The 17,023-nt window shown below is 30.9% G+C and overlaps 2 protein-coding genes across 2 annotated transcripts; both read right to left on the bottom strand.

The window, feature by feature from the left end:
- Nucleotides 1–5,985: 5,985 nt before the first annotated feature.
- LOC123273876 (pheromone-processing carboxypeptidase KEX1-like) lies at nucleotides 5,986–6,744 on the bottom strand. Its single transcript, XM_044741355.1, has 2 exons — nucleotides 6,591–6,744; nucleotides 5,986–6,431 (listed from the first exon to the last, which is right to left on the bottom strand). Exons 1-2 carry the CDS (start codon nucleotides 6,727–6,729, stop codon nucleotides 6,133–6,135), a joined length of 438 nt encoding a protein of 145 aa, XP_044597290.1. The 5' UTR covers nucleotides 6,730–6,744; the 3' UTR covers nucleotides 5,986–6,132.
- A 4,262-nt stretch (nucleotides 6,745–11,006) lies between these two features.
- LOC123273873 lies at nucleotides 11,007–11,916 on the bottom strand. Its single transcript, XM_044741352.1, has 2 exons — nucleotides 11,597–11,916; nucleotides 11,007–11,533 (listed from the first exon to the last, which is right to left on the bottom strand). Exons 1-2 carry the CDS (start codon nucleotides 11,835–11,837, stop codon nucleotides 11,271–11,273), a joined length of 504 nt encoding a protein of 167 aa, XP_044597287.1. The 5' UTR covers nucleotides 11,838–11,916; the 3' UTR covers nucleotides 11,007–11,270.
- Nucleotides 11,917–17,023: the final 5,107 nt, after the last annotated feature.

Below are 17,023 nucleotides of genomic sequence, written 5' to 3'. Positions count from 1 at the left end.
TTAATATCCTAATCCCAAATTAATCATAATTTTTAAAATAATTACGGAAACTATCCTAAGTGGATAGTTTTCGACAAAACAGATGGAGTTAAAGTTTTATTTTCTAAAGAGGAGTCTCCTGAGTCGAAATTCAAGTTCTGTTTTAGCGGTAGAAGTGTCCCAAGTAGAAATTCGAGTTCTGTTTTAGCGGTAGAAGCGTCCAAGCCCTTTGAAGGCTGATTTGCCGCCTGAGAATGTGTCTGTTTTGATGGTAGAAGACGGCGCAGGTGAAAAATACCGCTAAAACATACGTACTTGGTTCTGTTTTGACCGTAAAAAATATCCGAAGAACTATGATTATTATTATTTTTATTATTATTATTATTTTTTTATTTTTATTTTATAAACATTTGTTTATAAGAAAATGCATCACTTGAATCTTTAAATGACTATATCTTATAAACTATTGAAGTTACGGCTTTTGTGATTCAAGACAATTTTATAGAGTAATTATTGGACTACTCAAAAATAATTTTTTTATTTTTTTAATTCCATTTGTCCATCAGTTTTTTTTATTTATCCAAATAATTACATGGTTAAGGGTACATTTTCTGGATTCTATTGTCAAATTTATGTTCACACGCACAACAGATTATTATATGTAAAATCCAGAAAAATGTATTCTTGACCGTATAATAATTGAAATAAATAAATAAAATAAACTGATAAGCAAATCAAATTAAAAATATAAAAAAATTGTTTTTGAGTAGTCCAATAATTACGCTATAAAATTGTCATGAATCATAAAAGTCGTAATTTCAATAGTTTAAAAGATATAATCATTTAATGTTTTAAGTAATGCATTTTTTTATAAACAAATATGTATAAAAATTGAACCATAATAGATATCGAGGATATAAAAAATTTATTATATAAATTAATAAATTGTCTAAAATATCGTCCTAAATGTCAAAGACCGTGTCATCAATAGCTTAGAAGTTGTAACAATTTCTAAGTTATTAAAATCGAAGTGTCTATTGATACCATCGACGGAAATTCCGTGACTCTAACACTGGGTCCGGGAATAGATTAAGTTAATGAATTTTCAATTCATGTCGGGTATTTTAATTCCAAGCTTTAAGTTCCGTGGCCCTAAGCACTAAAGTCCGGGTCTGTAAACATCTATCGTCCGTGGCTCCAAGCATTAGTCCGGGTCTGAAAGCATCTCATGGTCGTGACTCTAAAAATTAGTCCGGGTCTGCAAGCATCTCATATCCGTAGCTCTAAGTATTCAAATTTGGATCTGTAGGCATTTAATTCCGTGGCCCTAAGCACTAATATCCGGGTTTGTAAACATCTATCGTCCGTGGCTCCAAGCATTAGTCTGGGTCTGCAAGCATCTCATGTCCGTGGCTCTAAGCATTTAAATACGGATCTGTAGGCATTTAATTCCGTGGCCCTAAGCACTAATGTCCGATCAACTGATTTACAATTTTATATGCGTCAATGAAGGCAATAAAATGTTTTCTCATCAAATTCAGTGAGTTATTTTACAACTTATTTTAAATAAGAAAATAAGAGATATAACTAATCTTCATTTGTAAACAAAATATATAATTTATTTAAAAAACAAATCAGCTCACTTTTAAATATATCATTTGTTACTTAACATCAATATTTGTCTGTCAAAACTAAACATAATTTTTTTTTAAACCTGAACAAGATTTGCTGGAGTAATTTCAAATATAATTGGCTTCAGAACATCCGAAAACACGAATTATTTTATGTTTACCGTCGAGAAAAATAATGTGAACTACTTGATGATGTTAAAGGAGTATTCTGAGCTGTTCATTCTAAACTTTTATGAATATCGGGTAGAATATAAGTGAATTCGATATATTACATATAAAGTCATAATTATAACTATAGAAAATACAAATTTGCAATCAATAACAACAATTTAAAATTGATTATCTCTTCTTTTTCTTAATTGATACGATTTTCAGGTTATCCACATTTACAATGCTCAAGCCTTGCATCGTACTTTGATCGCCGATGTTGCGATGAGCCCGATATTTTTTTGTATAGATCACAAAGTGGATGTTACACTAACTGATATGTTTATGAGTTTGTTTAAAAATTTTCACCTGCTAGAGAGAGAGCTTCCCGAGAAAAAATGTTTCTATATAATTATATATAATTGTATATAATCATATATGATTATATATGGAATCACATATATAATTATATACAATTATATATAATCATACATAATTATATATAATCATACATGATTATATATGGAATTGTATATGAGATTATATATAATCATATATAATTATATATGACTATATATGGAGCAATATACAACCATGCACGATTATATATAGTTCTATATACAATCATATATAAGTATATAGAATTATATATAATTATACATGATTATATATGGAATTGTATATGAGGTTATATATAATCATATATAATTATATATGACTATATATGGAGCAATATACAGCCATGCAGGATTATATATAGTTCCATATACAATTATATATAAGTATATAGAATTATATATAATCATACATGATTATATATGGAATTGTATATGAGGTCATATACAGAGTGTCCCAGAAGTAACGGACGCCATTGTAGCATCTGATAAACAAAATAATCCTGAGACGAAAAGTCCTTAGCCATTTTTTAATCAGACGCATAGATAATTAATTATTAATTAAAATAACGTCCTTTTATGCGTTAGAGAGAGAGCGCTAGTGTCAAGTCAAGTGCGTTCCAACGAAGACGCTTGCACGTGTGAATATGTAAGTAAATATGTATGACTACGTTAGCTATAGAAACTAGTTAGTCATACAGTTAGTTGTGTCTTTGTTTGGCACATACTTTACTGGGCACTGGCGCTCTCTCTCTAACAAATAAAGAGACGTTATTTTTAATTAATAATTATTAATTAATTATCTATGCGGTTAATTGAAAAATGGCTAAGGACTTTTCGTCTCAGAATTATTTTTTTCATCAGATGCTACAATGGCGTCCGTGACTTTTGGGACACCCTGTATAAATAATTAAGTTAGAGCATTGATTTGGTTATAAATTTGTTAATTAGTTGAATAGTTAATTTAGACAAAAAAAAGTTCAGATGAATTTGCTGCATCTGCAATAGTTTATAAATAATATTAATAATAAATAAAGAAAAGCAGGCGCGAAAGGTAAGTTTGAGAGTATACGAAATTACTTAAAACTAAATAACAAATCGAAAAATCAATTTTTTTCCGAAAACTGATACTGGGCGGTTTTTGTTGTATTTTTTTGAGCAAAAAAATATAAATAAAAAATTCAAGTGTTTATAGCAAATTGTTTATTGCATAATCAATTTAAATTAGAATAAAAATAAAAAATTTTTTTCCGACATCGAAGAACAAGATGAACAATGATTAAAAAAAAAATGATTCCTTAAGGATTCATTAATTTTCATAACAAGTGGTAAAAAAAATTGTTAATTCACAAATGCGTTTTAAGCAATAAAGAAAATTTTTTTTTTTTAAGCAATAATTTTCATTAAAGATTATACCCATATAGCAATCTTTTTCAAGGCTTGAGCAAGTCTGGTCTCAATTACGATAGTTGTTAGTGTCTTTTTCTACCTATGGGTCTTCCTCCAGATACTTGTATATAGCAAATTCAATTGACAAGTCTTGAACAAGCCTTGTACAAGAACTTTGGGCCAGATTATAGTTCAAGAATTGTGTAAGAAAATTAAGAAAGTCTGAAGATGCTTATCGATAAATTAATTTTATCAATTCTTGAGAAAGACTGACAGCAGAAACATGCTGAATATACTTGTGCAAGACTTGTTCAAGATCAAATGTTTTCGAATGACCGTTCGCATCATTCTACCCCTCCTATATTTACTATAGGATCAGTGGATCTTTTTCAGCTTAACCTTTTAGAGTACAGACCTACTGTTTTATCGATCAAGACAAAATTATTTTGAAATGAGCCTTTGCTGTTAGTTTTTAGTTCGCAAATGCTTTAGAAATGAAAAAATTACTGATAATGACGGATCTTGAGCAAGTCATGGTTAATTGTCTGTTGTGAGTTTCTGATTCAAAAAATGCGCCAGAAAGTTTTTCAATGTACCTTGCATTAGACTTGTCACATATTTCTTGCACAAGATGTCTTGAGCTAGTTATATATAAATCTTGAACCAGTTCTTTTTACATGAACTTGAGCAAGACCCATATGTAGAAAAAGACATTAACAACTATAGCGTTTTTACTCAAGACACTGGCAGGTAAATCTTGCTCAAGTACATGTTACCTGGGATTAGCATTTCCACAGGTAAACAAAATACTGCCCCTGCAGAAAAGTTTGCTAAGCACAAATCAGATGAACATTCTGCTCTCATTTGTGATCTTCTAGGAAGTAGTAACAAGAATTCTCATGAAGAAATGAAACAAGAAGATGATGATGTTAAACCAAGTTCTGCTGGAGATAAAGTTGTTATTTTTAAAGAGAAAAATGGTAGTGTAGAAGAAGGATCAAACAACGACGACAAAAACCAAAAGGAAGAATGTAGATGAAAATCCTCCAACTTTTTATGGTAATAAGATCTGCTTCGTCGTCGTGATGTCATTACTTCACAAACTTTTTATCAATAAACTGAACCCAAAATATTCACTTGCAAGTTATTATTATTTTAGTAAAAATTTATCAAATAAAATTCAATGGGGTTTGTTTTAGGTCTCGTCCAAGCGATCTTGCTCTGAGAAGATATTTGTCGGCTATGACTTATGGTATGTAATTATGCTATAAATACAACATTATTATTTTATTTACTAGTACACATATTTCAGTACAAATATTGAATGTACTGAAATAAAATTTTACATTGAATTTATTTCCATTCAAGTAAAGTATAAATTCCTGGAAATATTTTTGACTATAAGTATTCGGATTATAAGTTTTAAGTTTTCTATAGAAATATTCAAAATCTTACTCAAAATTTTATGATTAGAAAAATTTCTTTTATTAATTATTTCTTCTCTTATTATATAATAATTTTTAACAATTTTTATTCTTAACTAATTTGACAAAAAAAGTTTTCAAATTACTGGTAGATAATTCAATTTAGATCTAATTTTTACATAAAAAGTCAATTTATCGTCTTTTACATCTTAATAATTGTACATAAAATTATCACAACACTGTTATTATTTTTATTTCTTCTTATAATTACCAATACCACTAAAGATAAAAAAATGAATATAAAAATGTTCGCATCTATACAATTTAATCCAAATAAATATTCGTAATTACAATAATACAATTAAAAATCATAATTTACAGTATTAAAATTCATTAATTCAGAAAACTGTTCATTATAAATATAAAAAAATTAACCCAGTTAATCAGTTATAAAAACATTCTATTCACGCAGGCGTTACCTATCGTACTCAACTAATATGAATTTTATAGTATTATGTAAGATTCCAATTATTAAAATTTTTTCAACAGTAGCTATAATACGTTTAATAAAGAAGTAGTAATAATGTTGAGTGACTTTTAAGAGATAAGTTTTTGTGTTAAAATTTTAAATATACTGAGCCAAATTATAATTGAGCAAATTAATAGACTTATATAATATTATTATTATTAGCGTTAAATAAATGAATACATTATAATTATATTTTACGATTACAGTCAATTATTTTATCTTCAAAATCCCGGAATGCAAGATAAACAAAAATATACCTGATCAGCTTAATAACATCGTCTAATTGAAAAATCATGTCCAAACAATGTATACGTAGAACTGATCCGCATCTTCTAGCTGCCTCAAATCAATAAAATATGAATAAATAATTTGTATCCTTTCCCAGAATTTAAACTGCATACTGGCTAGTATATTGTTTAAAATTTCCTGCAATTAACAATTAAATATTAATAAAAACAACTAAACTTGATGATTATGAATTCTTACCTTGATAAATATTCTAATTTGCAGTAATATGTTAAGAAGAAGAAGATGAAGGGCCTGGTGAATTGTATCTAAATTGACCATTAATTTGAGGAACAATATCAGAAGTTACCGGTCGACTTTCAACCCCTAAAATTTCGCTATAACCTTCTCTATTATAATCCAGAGTCCAAATTTTTCTCAATTATAGAGTCTAAATCCGTTTGATTATTTTGATTTTCTGAACCAGATTCGATATTAAGACGTTTTAACCAGGGTTCAATCAAATCAGACTCATCAAACATTTTATTATCATCAGTAGCTTCTTCATCATCTACAATGTCTTTTTGACCGATCCTGATAGTTTTTTGTTCTTCTTGGCTATAAGTATCTTCGGGTGAACCATCACCATCATCATCAGTTGCTTCTTCATCACTTCTTTTATCACTTTGAGAATTATCAGTATTTTCGTCACGAAATGCATTATTTTGATATTGATAAGCAGCTTCATCATCACCACCGTCTGGTGAGTCACGAGTAGCTTCTATACCTTCTGGAGAATCACGAGTATCATCTTCACCTTCTGGGGGATCACGAGTGTCTTCTTCTCCTTCTGGAGGATCACGAGTATAATCTTCACCATCTGGAGGATCGCGAGTATCTTCTGCACCTTCTGGAGATTCACGACTAGCTTCTTCATTATTACTACCTTCTGGTGATTCACGAGTAGCTTCCTCGTCACTACCACTTTTTAACCAAAAAAGCGTTATCATTTTGTCAATTAAAACTGTAGTATATTTCTTCTTTAAAAAATTTATAAATATGTGGAAGACACTAGCAATTAATTAGCTCGTGGCAAGACCTTGCAATTTCGATTTGTACTTATAGATCCAATGTTTGACTGTCAACTAGTCAATGATTTCGTATGACTTATCATCAAAATATGAGAATTGTACTTGTAATTTATGACTATTCTAACTACAATTTCTGTGGATTTGAATCTAAGCTTTCTATAGCTTAAGGACTATAAGTACCTATTTATTTTATTATTTATTTTATCATACTAAAATCAGCAAATATCTGACAATTTTTTCAAATTTTATAACAAATTAATTGTGATAAAAAAATTTTTTTGGAAATTCGCATTTATTTTTTTTTTTTAATTTATACTCGAGGAATTTTTACTAAATTTTTTTATAATAATTTAACTGTTATAAAAATCTAAAAAAAATAAATTTTTTTCACTTCTCAGGAATTTGTTTCAGTCTTTGGTTGATTAAATTTAAAAATTTGAGCATTATAATTCGTTATTCTATTATCTATACATAATAAATTGAACATAACTAGCATATTTAAGTCATGATACTTAAATTAACAATCATCTAACAATTGTTTAGATTTTTATAATAAAATTATATAATGAAAAAAATTTCACATTCCAGTCTGCTGAATTCAGTATTATTTTGATTATTATTAAAAATGTATGCATTATTTAAATTCATTATCATCCATAGATTTTAAAGATTTTTGGTGTTTGAAATAATATTATAACAATATTTGTTTAAAAAGAAAAAAAACAAAACAAAAAAATATCATTGTTTTAGTTTTAAAATTTGCGCTCAACTAGTGATTTATGATAGCAGTTGAATCAAGATCAATTTTAAGAATTACATTACTATTATCATATAAATATAAATATCAACAATTTTAAATTATAAAAATAGGTAGTGTGATGAAATAAAATCCACGAAAATAAAGATAAAAGTAAAATTAGTCGACATTTCATAATTTCTTAGGTTTTTCTAATTAAAAACATGATGACAAAAAAATAAAAAATTTCATTTAAAATAAACATTTTGAGTTGATAGAATTATGTGAATTTTCTGCATGGCATTAAGTTTTCTTTATAAATAAATTATCAGCTAGAAAAAATTGAATAGTTAATGTACAGTACCGACGAAAAATTTCCGGACAACCTTCTTGTTTACTTTTTAATTTAAATATGATATATTAACAAATTAACTTGATCTATAAAGAAAATGCTATTTAACTTTACAAAGTGTGTACGATCATGTCATTGACTTTCTTCTTGATTTATTTTATTTTTAATGATCGTTTTAATAAATTTTCATCTTGTCCGGAAACTTTCTGTCGGTAGTGTATATCAATTACTCCTAAAAAATTTTTTCACAAATATTGCTTTAAAATAATTGAAAATTGAATTTTTTCAGAAGCTTGAAGAAAAAAAAGTAACATTAACAGATAATCAACTACAAACAATTTCAAGGTTTTAGGAAGATATTAGTTATTCTACTTGAGTAAGTAATAGTAAAGGATATTTTACATTACAAATTAAAGCTTAACTATCCTTGAATAAATCTTGAATATAATTTTCGAGAACTCATTTACACTCAGGTAAAATAAAAATTCCTGAAAATGTGTTAGGCTAATCCTAATCCTTATAAGTATCTACAGTCTAAATTTTAAGTTTTCTTTAAAATTATTCGAAATCATACTCAAATTTTTATTCAATAAATAAAAATTCTTTTATTAATTATTTCGTCCATTGTTACATGATTATTTTTAGGTCTATCAAGTTAGCTTGGACTCGTCCATCAGGCATTGACTTATTATTCAAGCAACAAAATTTATTTTTGGTGCTAAATTTGTTGCTTTTTTGTTGCTCTATTCAGAATATTGTTGCTTGTTTAGATTCCAAGAAATCAATAATAATGACCGTCCAAGATGGGCTCTGCCACTGCTAGCTTGATATGCCTATTATTTTTAACTAATAATTTATCAGTCAATTTAACTTCTTTTAAATTTCAAAAATTGTACATAAAGTTTACCAAACTACTAAATTTCAAAACATGCATACAAAAATGATCGCTTTTGTACAATTTAATCCAATTTAATATTCCTAATTACAATTATATTTAAAAATTCTAATTTAAAGTATTACATTACAATTCATTAATTCAAAAAATCATTCATCATAAATATAAAAAAATTAACTTAGTGTTAAAATAAAATCGTTCTTGAAATTGGATCTACAATCAGCAATAAAGTCATTCACTCATTCACACATGAGTTATCTATTATATCTAACTAATAAATTCAAAAGTATTATAATTTAAGATTAAAATTGTAATTCACGATTATAAACAATTAATTTAGCTTTAAAATTTCAAAATGGAAAGGAAGAAAAACAAAAATATACCTAATCAGTTTAGTAACTTTGTCTATTTAAAAAATCAACTAGTTGCCTCAAACCATTTAGTTGAAATGATGAATGAATTGTTTGTTTCTCCTTCTAGACTTCAGACTGCACATTACCGGTATCTTCTGTAAAATTTTTTGTAATTATTAATTAAATATTAATAAAAATAACTAAATTTAATGACTATTATTTCTTACCGTGATAATTATTTTATTTCGGAGCAATATGTTAAGAAGAAGAAGAAGAAGATCAAGTATGAGTTGAATCGTCTTTTAAACTGAAACATCAGATTGAAGATCCTCAGCAGTTCTTGGTCGATCACTATCATCAGTATCACGTTTTGTCATAATAGCTCTTTATCCATATTTTCTTGACCGACATCAATCATCTCATCCCTACTTTCTTCAAAATTGATATTATCACGATCACTGGGATCAGAGGGACCAGGAACTTTGCCAGGTGTAAAATATAATCCATTATAATCAAGTGTTCTACGTTTACGAGGTGATAATGGATAAGGACTGTCAGAGCTCTCAGAAGTTGTAAGAACCTTTAGATCTTTTAGATAAGAGCCTTTAGAAATCTTAGAAGGTCCTGGTCGATCTCCATCATCATCTTTTTGAGCGACATTAGTCATCTCATTACTGCTTTCTTGAGTATCAATATTATCACTATCACTGTAATTAAAGGGAACAGAAATTTTATCAGATCTAGAGCGTAATTTACGTTTTACGAGGTGATAATACTTGATAAGGACCTTCAGAGCTCTCAGAATTTTCTAGTTGATCACTATGATCAACACGTTCTTTTTTTGTAACCTTTTCATCCGAATGCTCTTGACTGAAACTATCATCTTCAGTATTAGGAGTTTTTGGAGTCCCTGGAATTACTAAAGACTCGGGAGTCTCTGGGGGCTTAGAAATTACTGAAGTTTCTGAAGTCTCAGGAGCCTCTGAGGGTTCAGAAGTTACTGAAGCTTCTGAATAAATCTTAGGAGTCTCTGGGAGCTCAGGAGTTATTGAAGTCTCAGAAGTTCCTGGAACCTCAAGATTTGGCTATCATTATCCCGTTTTCTTGTAGCAACTGTTTCATCCCAACTTTTTTGACTGGTATCATCATCTTGAGCGACATTAATCGTCTCTCTATTGCTCAGTTGATAATCAATAAAATCACTATCATTCTGAATGGAGAAACCAGAAACGTTGTAATTAGAGCTAGTAGAGGGTCCAATACATGAAGTCGGAGCGTGCTCAGGAGTTATCGGATTACTAATATCATAGTCGTCAGATTTTCTAAAAAGATCGCTGACAAAATCTCTGACTCGATCTCCATTATTATAACGTTTTCTTGAAGTACCTCTTTCATCCCAACTTCCTTGAACGGAATTATCATCTTCAGTGGTGTGGAGTATATCATTTTTTCTTTCTTGAAAATTAGTATTATTATGATCAATGGGATCAGAAGAATCAGAAACTATATCAAGATTTATTGGAGTCTCTGGAGTTACTGGAGATTTGGGAGTCTCTAGGGGCTCAGGAGTCTTTTTCCTTCCATTCACAATATCTATTATCAGTTTCTCTGCATGCCTAAGATCTTTGGATAATAAGACATCTCGATTACCACGTTGCATAAGTAGTTTTCCAAGCTAAAAATAAAATATTTTTATTCGTTATAATTACATTTTAATACAGCTTAGCAGATAGCTGCCAATATTAATAATTTTTAAATTAATATATACCGTAATTTCTTCATTAAGTTGATTAGCAACATATTCAGTAAGTTTTTCGATAACTCCATCCGTTGTCCTTTTGATTCCGGTATTCCCCTGATAGCAACCTTACCTATAACTTACTGTCAATCTACGTCCGCAATTTGAAGCAAACTTGACGGAAAGAGTTGGCAAAGCGAGCGATTACCTATTAGTTACCTATAACTTACTCTGCAAATAGACGTCAAAACTTGCTGTACAAGTATTTCCGTCAAATTGTAGTAAAGTTGAAAGGAAATTTAACTACAAGTTTGATTGTTAACTTGTATTCAAGTTGCGGCCGTAGATTTCCGTCAATTTGCTTACAACTGTTGTTGAGTGAAGAATTACCGCCAACTTGATGTATAAATTAACCGTAAATGCTGGAAGTCAACACTTACTGAGAAAGCGCTGGCTATCAGGGTCCTTATCATAATCTTGATTGATTTTTCAAGTAATTTTCTCTCAACAGAAAGATTAAAACTCCCTGATGGTAAATCTTCAGTATCACTGCGATTGGAGGGTCCCGCAACGTTCTCAGGCCTATTAGAACGTAATTCACGATGATTCAAAATTCTAGCACTCTGAGATAGATGTTCAGGATGAGGTTCTGAAACAATATTTACATGATCGTTAGTCTTTTCTTCTAGAATATCATAAATTGCGCGCTTACCTTCGCTAGAAGTCACTTCTCCTGAGTTCTGAATTTCTTCTTCATTACTTTTATTATCATTTTGAGAACGATGAGATTTTTCTTCACGAGATTTAGTATCTTCATTAAATTCAAGAGTAGCTTCTTCAGTACTACAACCTTCTGGAAATTCACGAGTAGCTTCTTCATTAATACTACCTTCTTGAGATTCACGAGTAGCTTCTTCATCGCTACTACCTTCTAACAAATAACGTGAAACCATTTTGTCAATTAAAGCTGTAGAATATTTCTTCTTTAAAAAATTTATGAATAAAAATATATAGAAGGTACTAGCAAATTAATAACACAAATTCCCAAGGATTGTTACTCAGAAAATTGTCAATTATTTTAAACAAATCCAAAAATGTAATCTGGATCTTGAAACCAATTTGACTTTCGATGAACTTCAACGTGCAAAACACGAATTCCATATTTAAGTTGACGGACAATGTCAAAATCTTGCGTACGTAAACAATCCATGTTAGCAATGTAGGATAATGATTTTTGCATGCAAATGAGCGCAAGATCATTCAATTTTCTAGAATTCGGTAGTATTGATAAATATTTAATACGTTCCATATAAGTTTTGTGTGTACGGTAGTGTGAGGTGTATGATGAAAAACACGTTTCTACAAAACTGTATGAGATAGTAAAAGAAAACATAATTATCAATCGAAGTGACATTGTAAATAATTGACATTCCATTTATTGATTAAATAAATGAAAAATTTGAACTGTTTAAATAATTTTTCAATTTCACTATACAGATTAAAAAATTTTTTACAACAAAATTTAAGTACGTTATAATTGCTTCGTTTTCGAAAAATATGTCTATATATATTTTTTTTATTGTTTTTGATAATATCTGGTGAATTGATAAAAATATAAGAAAATTTAAAGAAATAATTGATACTTAACTAAAATTCCATATCAATAATTCGATTCATTAATTATGTTATCTATACTTCTATACTAATATTATAAAGAGGAAAGATTTGAGATTTGATTGTTTGTTTGTTTGTTTGCATTGAATAGGCTCCGAAACTACTGAACCGATTTGAAAAACTCTTTCACTGTTGGGAAGCTACACCATCCCTTGGTGACATAGGCTATATTATATTTTCAAATTTTTGTTAAATACCCGTGCGACCCTGATTCAGAAAGATGATTTGAAATGATTACCTTTATGTTAATTGTATATCTATATAGTATTCAAATCCGATGCATTTAAATCATTTCAAATCATTTTAAATCATTTCAAATTAGATTTCTTAATCAGGGGAAGCCGGAGCGGATTGCTAGTATTTTATAAAAGCAATCTGTACTTTTTTTTCATTCTTTAATTAATTTAATCACACGGAAAGAAAATTGAAGGAGTTTTTACTATTTTTCTATTGTAATTTTTACTAAATAAAATAGTAACGGTGGACTATACTTCTCATTTAGTAATTATATGTGTTTGTGAACTTTACAATTCAACTATTGTAAAAATTCACAGTTGGTTTTTTTAAAAGAAATATTAGGGAGGGAGAGAGATAGAAGGTTGGACTAATTGGTACCTGTACAGTAATCGAAAAAAGAAACCAACTTTTTCGTGCTATCTGGGAATCGAACCCAGTAATCTGTGTTGGCAGCCACAGACTCTTTTTTTTTTTTTTTTTTTGAATAAAGTTTATTTGCATTAAATTAATACAAAAGTCTTACAGTTATGTATTTGGCTGCAAAATTAACTTAAAAACAAGCCATTAATTATCTTAATATTTTTATAATTGATTGTCCCTGTAAGCGGGCATCTCGCAATTATTTTACTTTTAATAACAGAAAGTTAAGTAAATTTAAATTAGGCTTATAGTCACTGTTAACATATGTAGTAAAATATAATAATTAATAAAATTCACTAAATTAAAGCTGTGATGTAAAATTATATAAAACTTCATCTATGCTATTATTCTCTTTTTAAATTATTCCTTACTTACTAAAATTAATTTTTACATAATATACAGCATGTACAAATGGCCATATTAGTAAATGGCTGTCGAGCCAGTTTTTGATCTTTTTCTAAGATGCTTTCTGTGTGGTGTTTCCTCAGCTAACCACCAGTATTTGTCGTTCAGTCTTGTGAAGTCTAATTGGTCTCTTAATGGTATGTCAGTAGAATAATTAAAGTTATGTCTTTTATTTGTAAAACAATCGGCCGTATAGTTAATTCTTTTGTCATTGCTACGTCTTGTGTAATGATATACAATTGGTATGTTATTGTGGTTTTGAATTAAGTCTAGTCTGTCATAGTGTATAAACATGTGAGGGAAAATATAACCCAGCCACAGACTCTCCCTCTACGCTATCAGAGGTAAACTAAGACCCATATCCTTTAACATTTACATAAACTCAGAGTCTAGCGCTGTGCACGGCCATCACTCACACGGAAAAAAAAAAATTGTTAAAATGACTATCCAACGTATCCTCAAACGACGTTTCCTTAAAATAACAATCCGGATTTCTGATTTAAGGATTCATTTGTTTGACTTAAAAGCATGCAGAGAATAGCTCTTGTAAATATATGTAGTTTCGTCAAAACAGGCAATTGTTTCGTTAACGTGAGGATCTGTATAGTTGAATTAACTAAATGTAACGCTAAAATAATGATATGGATCGTCATTTTGATGATACGCTGTATAGCTGAATTGGCTATACAGCGTATATTTCTAAAAAAAATGACTATACGGCGTATAGTCAGAATAACGATACGTATCTTTATTCTAACATTATTTTTTTCTCCGTGCACACTAATTGAGAAACATTCCAATTCAACTATTGTAAAATTTGCTAAAGAAGTTTGCAAAAGTTTAGTGAAACTTCTTTAAACGGTCAGATTTCATTCAAACTCCGTCGTTTATCGAGGACCGATGACAATACACTAATTTGATAGATTATTCCAAGATTATTCCATTATTCAATTTGCAAAATAAGATTTGTTAATTTATAAAACTCTTATCTATAGTCGATAAGGCAAAAACTGATGTCAATTTTAATTTCCAATCATTATCTTTAACCGATTTATTTAATTTTAACAAATTTTCGAATACCAAAGAGAATTTTAATTCAACAAAACAAATAATAGTTTTAAAAAACTAAAAAACACGCTTTTTATATAAAACCAAACTAAGAAATAGAAAATAAATTTTAACAAATTTAAATTAAGAATAGTGTAAAAAATTTTAATAAATATAAATTAATAATAGTGTAAATAATAAAAAATGTTTTATTTTAAAAAAAGCGTAGGGTGCTTTTTAAGATATAATCGAAATGATAATCCTTCTTCTCATATCTGTCAATGAAATATTTATAACTATTTTCAAAAATCGGGAAGTTATTGTTTTCACCCCGTTTTACGAAAATCGAGTTTTCATCGAATCTTGACGTTTCGAGATCCTAGGAAGCTTCCCTGACTATTCCCGCGATGGTGTCTGTGTGTGTGTGTGTGTTTTTTTTTTTTTTCCTTAGGGGGGGGGGGAATCCTTTTTACGGATTCAGCTGTTTGGCCTGGATATGTGGCGACTCGACGCAGCGTCATACTAAAACTCGACGCTGACGCCCCTACCCACTAAACTCTAAACTCCTTTCTCTTCTATCCTCTGATCCCCCATGGTACCGCCGTAAGGCATTTCTTCGCGGGGGGAGGAATTAGCTGCCGCTCTTCCTTCTGGTGGCTAAGATGTTATTTCTTTCTTCTAGATTCTGTCTTTCGCTCTTTTCCTCTCAATGGATCGCAACTCTGTAACTCTCCAAACTCTGTTGCCATCTTGCGATGCTGTGTTGCCGTTCTTCCCTTCTAAGTTCTTCAGGGTTCAGTGTGGTTGACCTTTTTCGTTGATATTGGTTCCGTCTTTCCTCAGCTAGGACTCTGAGAGGCAGAGTACCGGAAATAACACACACTGCTTCCTCTGATATTGTGCGGAAGGCGCTAGCTACTCGTAGGGCACTCAGTCGATATACTGGTCCAGCCTTTCTCCATGATTCTTGCGTCTTTAGTGCGTCGGCTCAAATGGATATTCCGTAAGTGAGCACCGATGTGACTACTGATGACAATAATAGCCTCCTGCTCTGCTTTGGGCCTCCGACGTTCGGCATCAGTCGTGCGAGACTAGCCCTCACTACTGACGCTTTGGCGCTGACATGTTCCACTTGCTGCTTGAAGTTGAGTCGGGCATCAAGCATCACTCCCAAATATCGGATATAAGGTTGTGATGTGATTTCTTGTTCGCCGACTTTCAGCTTAATGGTCTCTACCACTTTTCTGCCTCAGTCTTGTGTTGCGCCAGTTGCAGGTTCACTGCGTCCATCCACCGGTTAACGCGCTCAAAAGTGAGATTGAACATATGGTTTATCTCGTCCAGGTGTTTGGCAACGATCACTACGGCTACGTCATCTGCATATGCTACGAGTTTGACGTTTCCTGGCAGAGTTAGTCTTAATAGACCGTCATACATAATATTCCACAGGAGCGGGCCTAGAACTGAACCTTGTGGTACACCTCCAGTAATATCATACTCCCTCAGACCGTTCTTCGTGTCATACTTCAGGACCCTGTTTTCAAAGTAGCTTGCTACGATCTTAAGAAGGTATTCTGGTACATTCTTCTCTTGGAGGGCCTGCATGATGCATTCCCAATTGGCGGAGTTGAAGGCGTTTCTGATGTCTAGAGTCGCCACCAGGCAATACTTGTTCATTCCACCCTTCCATCTGGTTCCTGCGATTGCTTCCTTGGCCGTATTAACAACCAGTTTGATTGCGTCCAGGGTTGATCGTCCTTTCTGAAATCCATACTGATTGTCTGCCAGGAGTGGGTCGACTACTGTTTCAATTCTCTGGTGAATTATGCGTTCAAATATCTTACCCGCTGTATCTAGCATGCAAAGTGGGCGGTAAGATGACGGTTCATCCGGTGGCTTTTTCCCTTTAGGAAGCAGCACTAACCGTTGCTGTTTCCACTTTCGAGGAAAAATCCCTTCTTTGAGGCAGGTGGTGTAAACATCCAGGAATAATGCCGGTGCTGCCTTTATAGCTGTTTTTAAGGCAATATTAGGGATTCCATCTAATCCTGGTGCTTTATTATTCCCTAAGGTGGAATGTCCTCCAGTTCGCCTTGAGCTAACTGGTAATGAAGCTCGCGTTGCTGCGGAAACAGCGCGGTAACGATTCTCTGCAGAAGTTGTGGGCATGTGGGTGCCAGAATTTGTTTGACTTTTAGGTGAGTCATGACCACCTTATACGGTCTACCCCACAGGTCTTTGTCCACCTCGTTGATGATAAAAACTACAAAAAAAAATTTTTTCAAATGAGGTTTTTTAGGAATAACTTTTAAACAGCTCAAAAACGTCATGAGTGCAATTTCAAGCGTTTAGGTAT

The sequence above is a fragment of the Cotesia glomerata genome, unplaced genomic scaffold (assembly GCF_020080835.1).
Source record: "Cotesia glomerata isolate CgM1 unplaced genomic scaffold, MPM_Cglom_v2.3 scaffold_15, whole genome shotgun sequence".
Classification (NCBI taxonomy): domain Eukaryota; kingdom Metazoa; phylum Arthropoda; class Insecta; order Hymenoptera; family Braconidae; genus Cotesia; species Cotesia glomerata.
Note: the sequence above shows the minus strand (reverse complement) of the source record. Positions and strands in the feature narration are given on the sequence as shown.

Coding starts and splice junctions, on each gene's coding strand:
- LOC123273876 (XM_044741355.1), bottom strand. CDS start 6,729: ATGATAACGCTTTTTTGGTTAAAAAGTGGTAGTGACGAGGAAGCTACT. Junction 6,432..6,590: donor CGATCCTCCAGATGGTGAAG/ATTATACTCGTG, acceptor ATAATGCATTTC/GTGACGAAAATACTGATAAT.
- LOC123273873 (XM_044741352.1), bottom strand. CDS start 11,837: ATGGTTTCACGTTATTTGTTAGAAGGTAGTAGCGATGAAGAAGCTACT. Junction 11,534..11,596: donor AGAAGTGACTTCTAGCGAAG/GTAAGCGCGCAA, acceptor ATATTGTTTCAG/AACCTCATCCTGAACATCTA.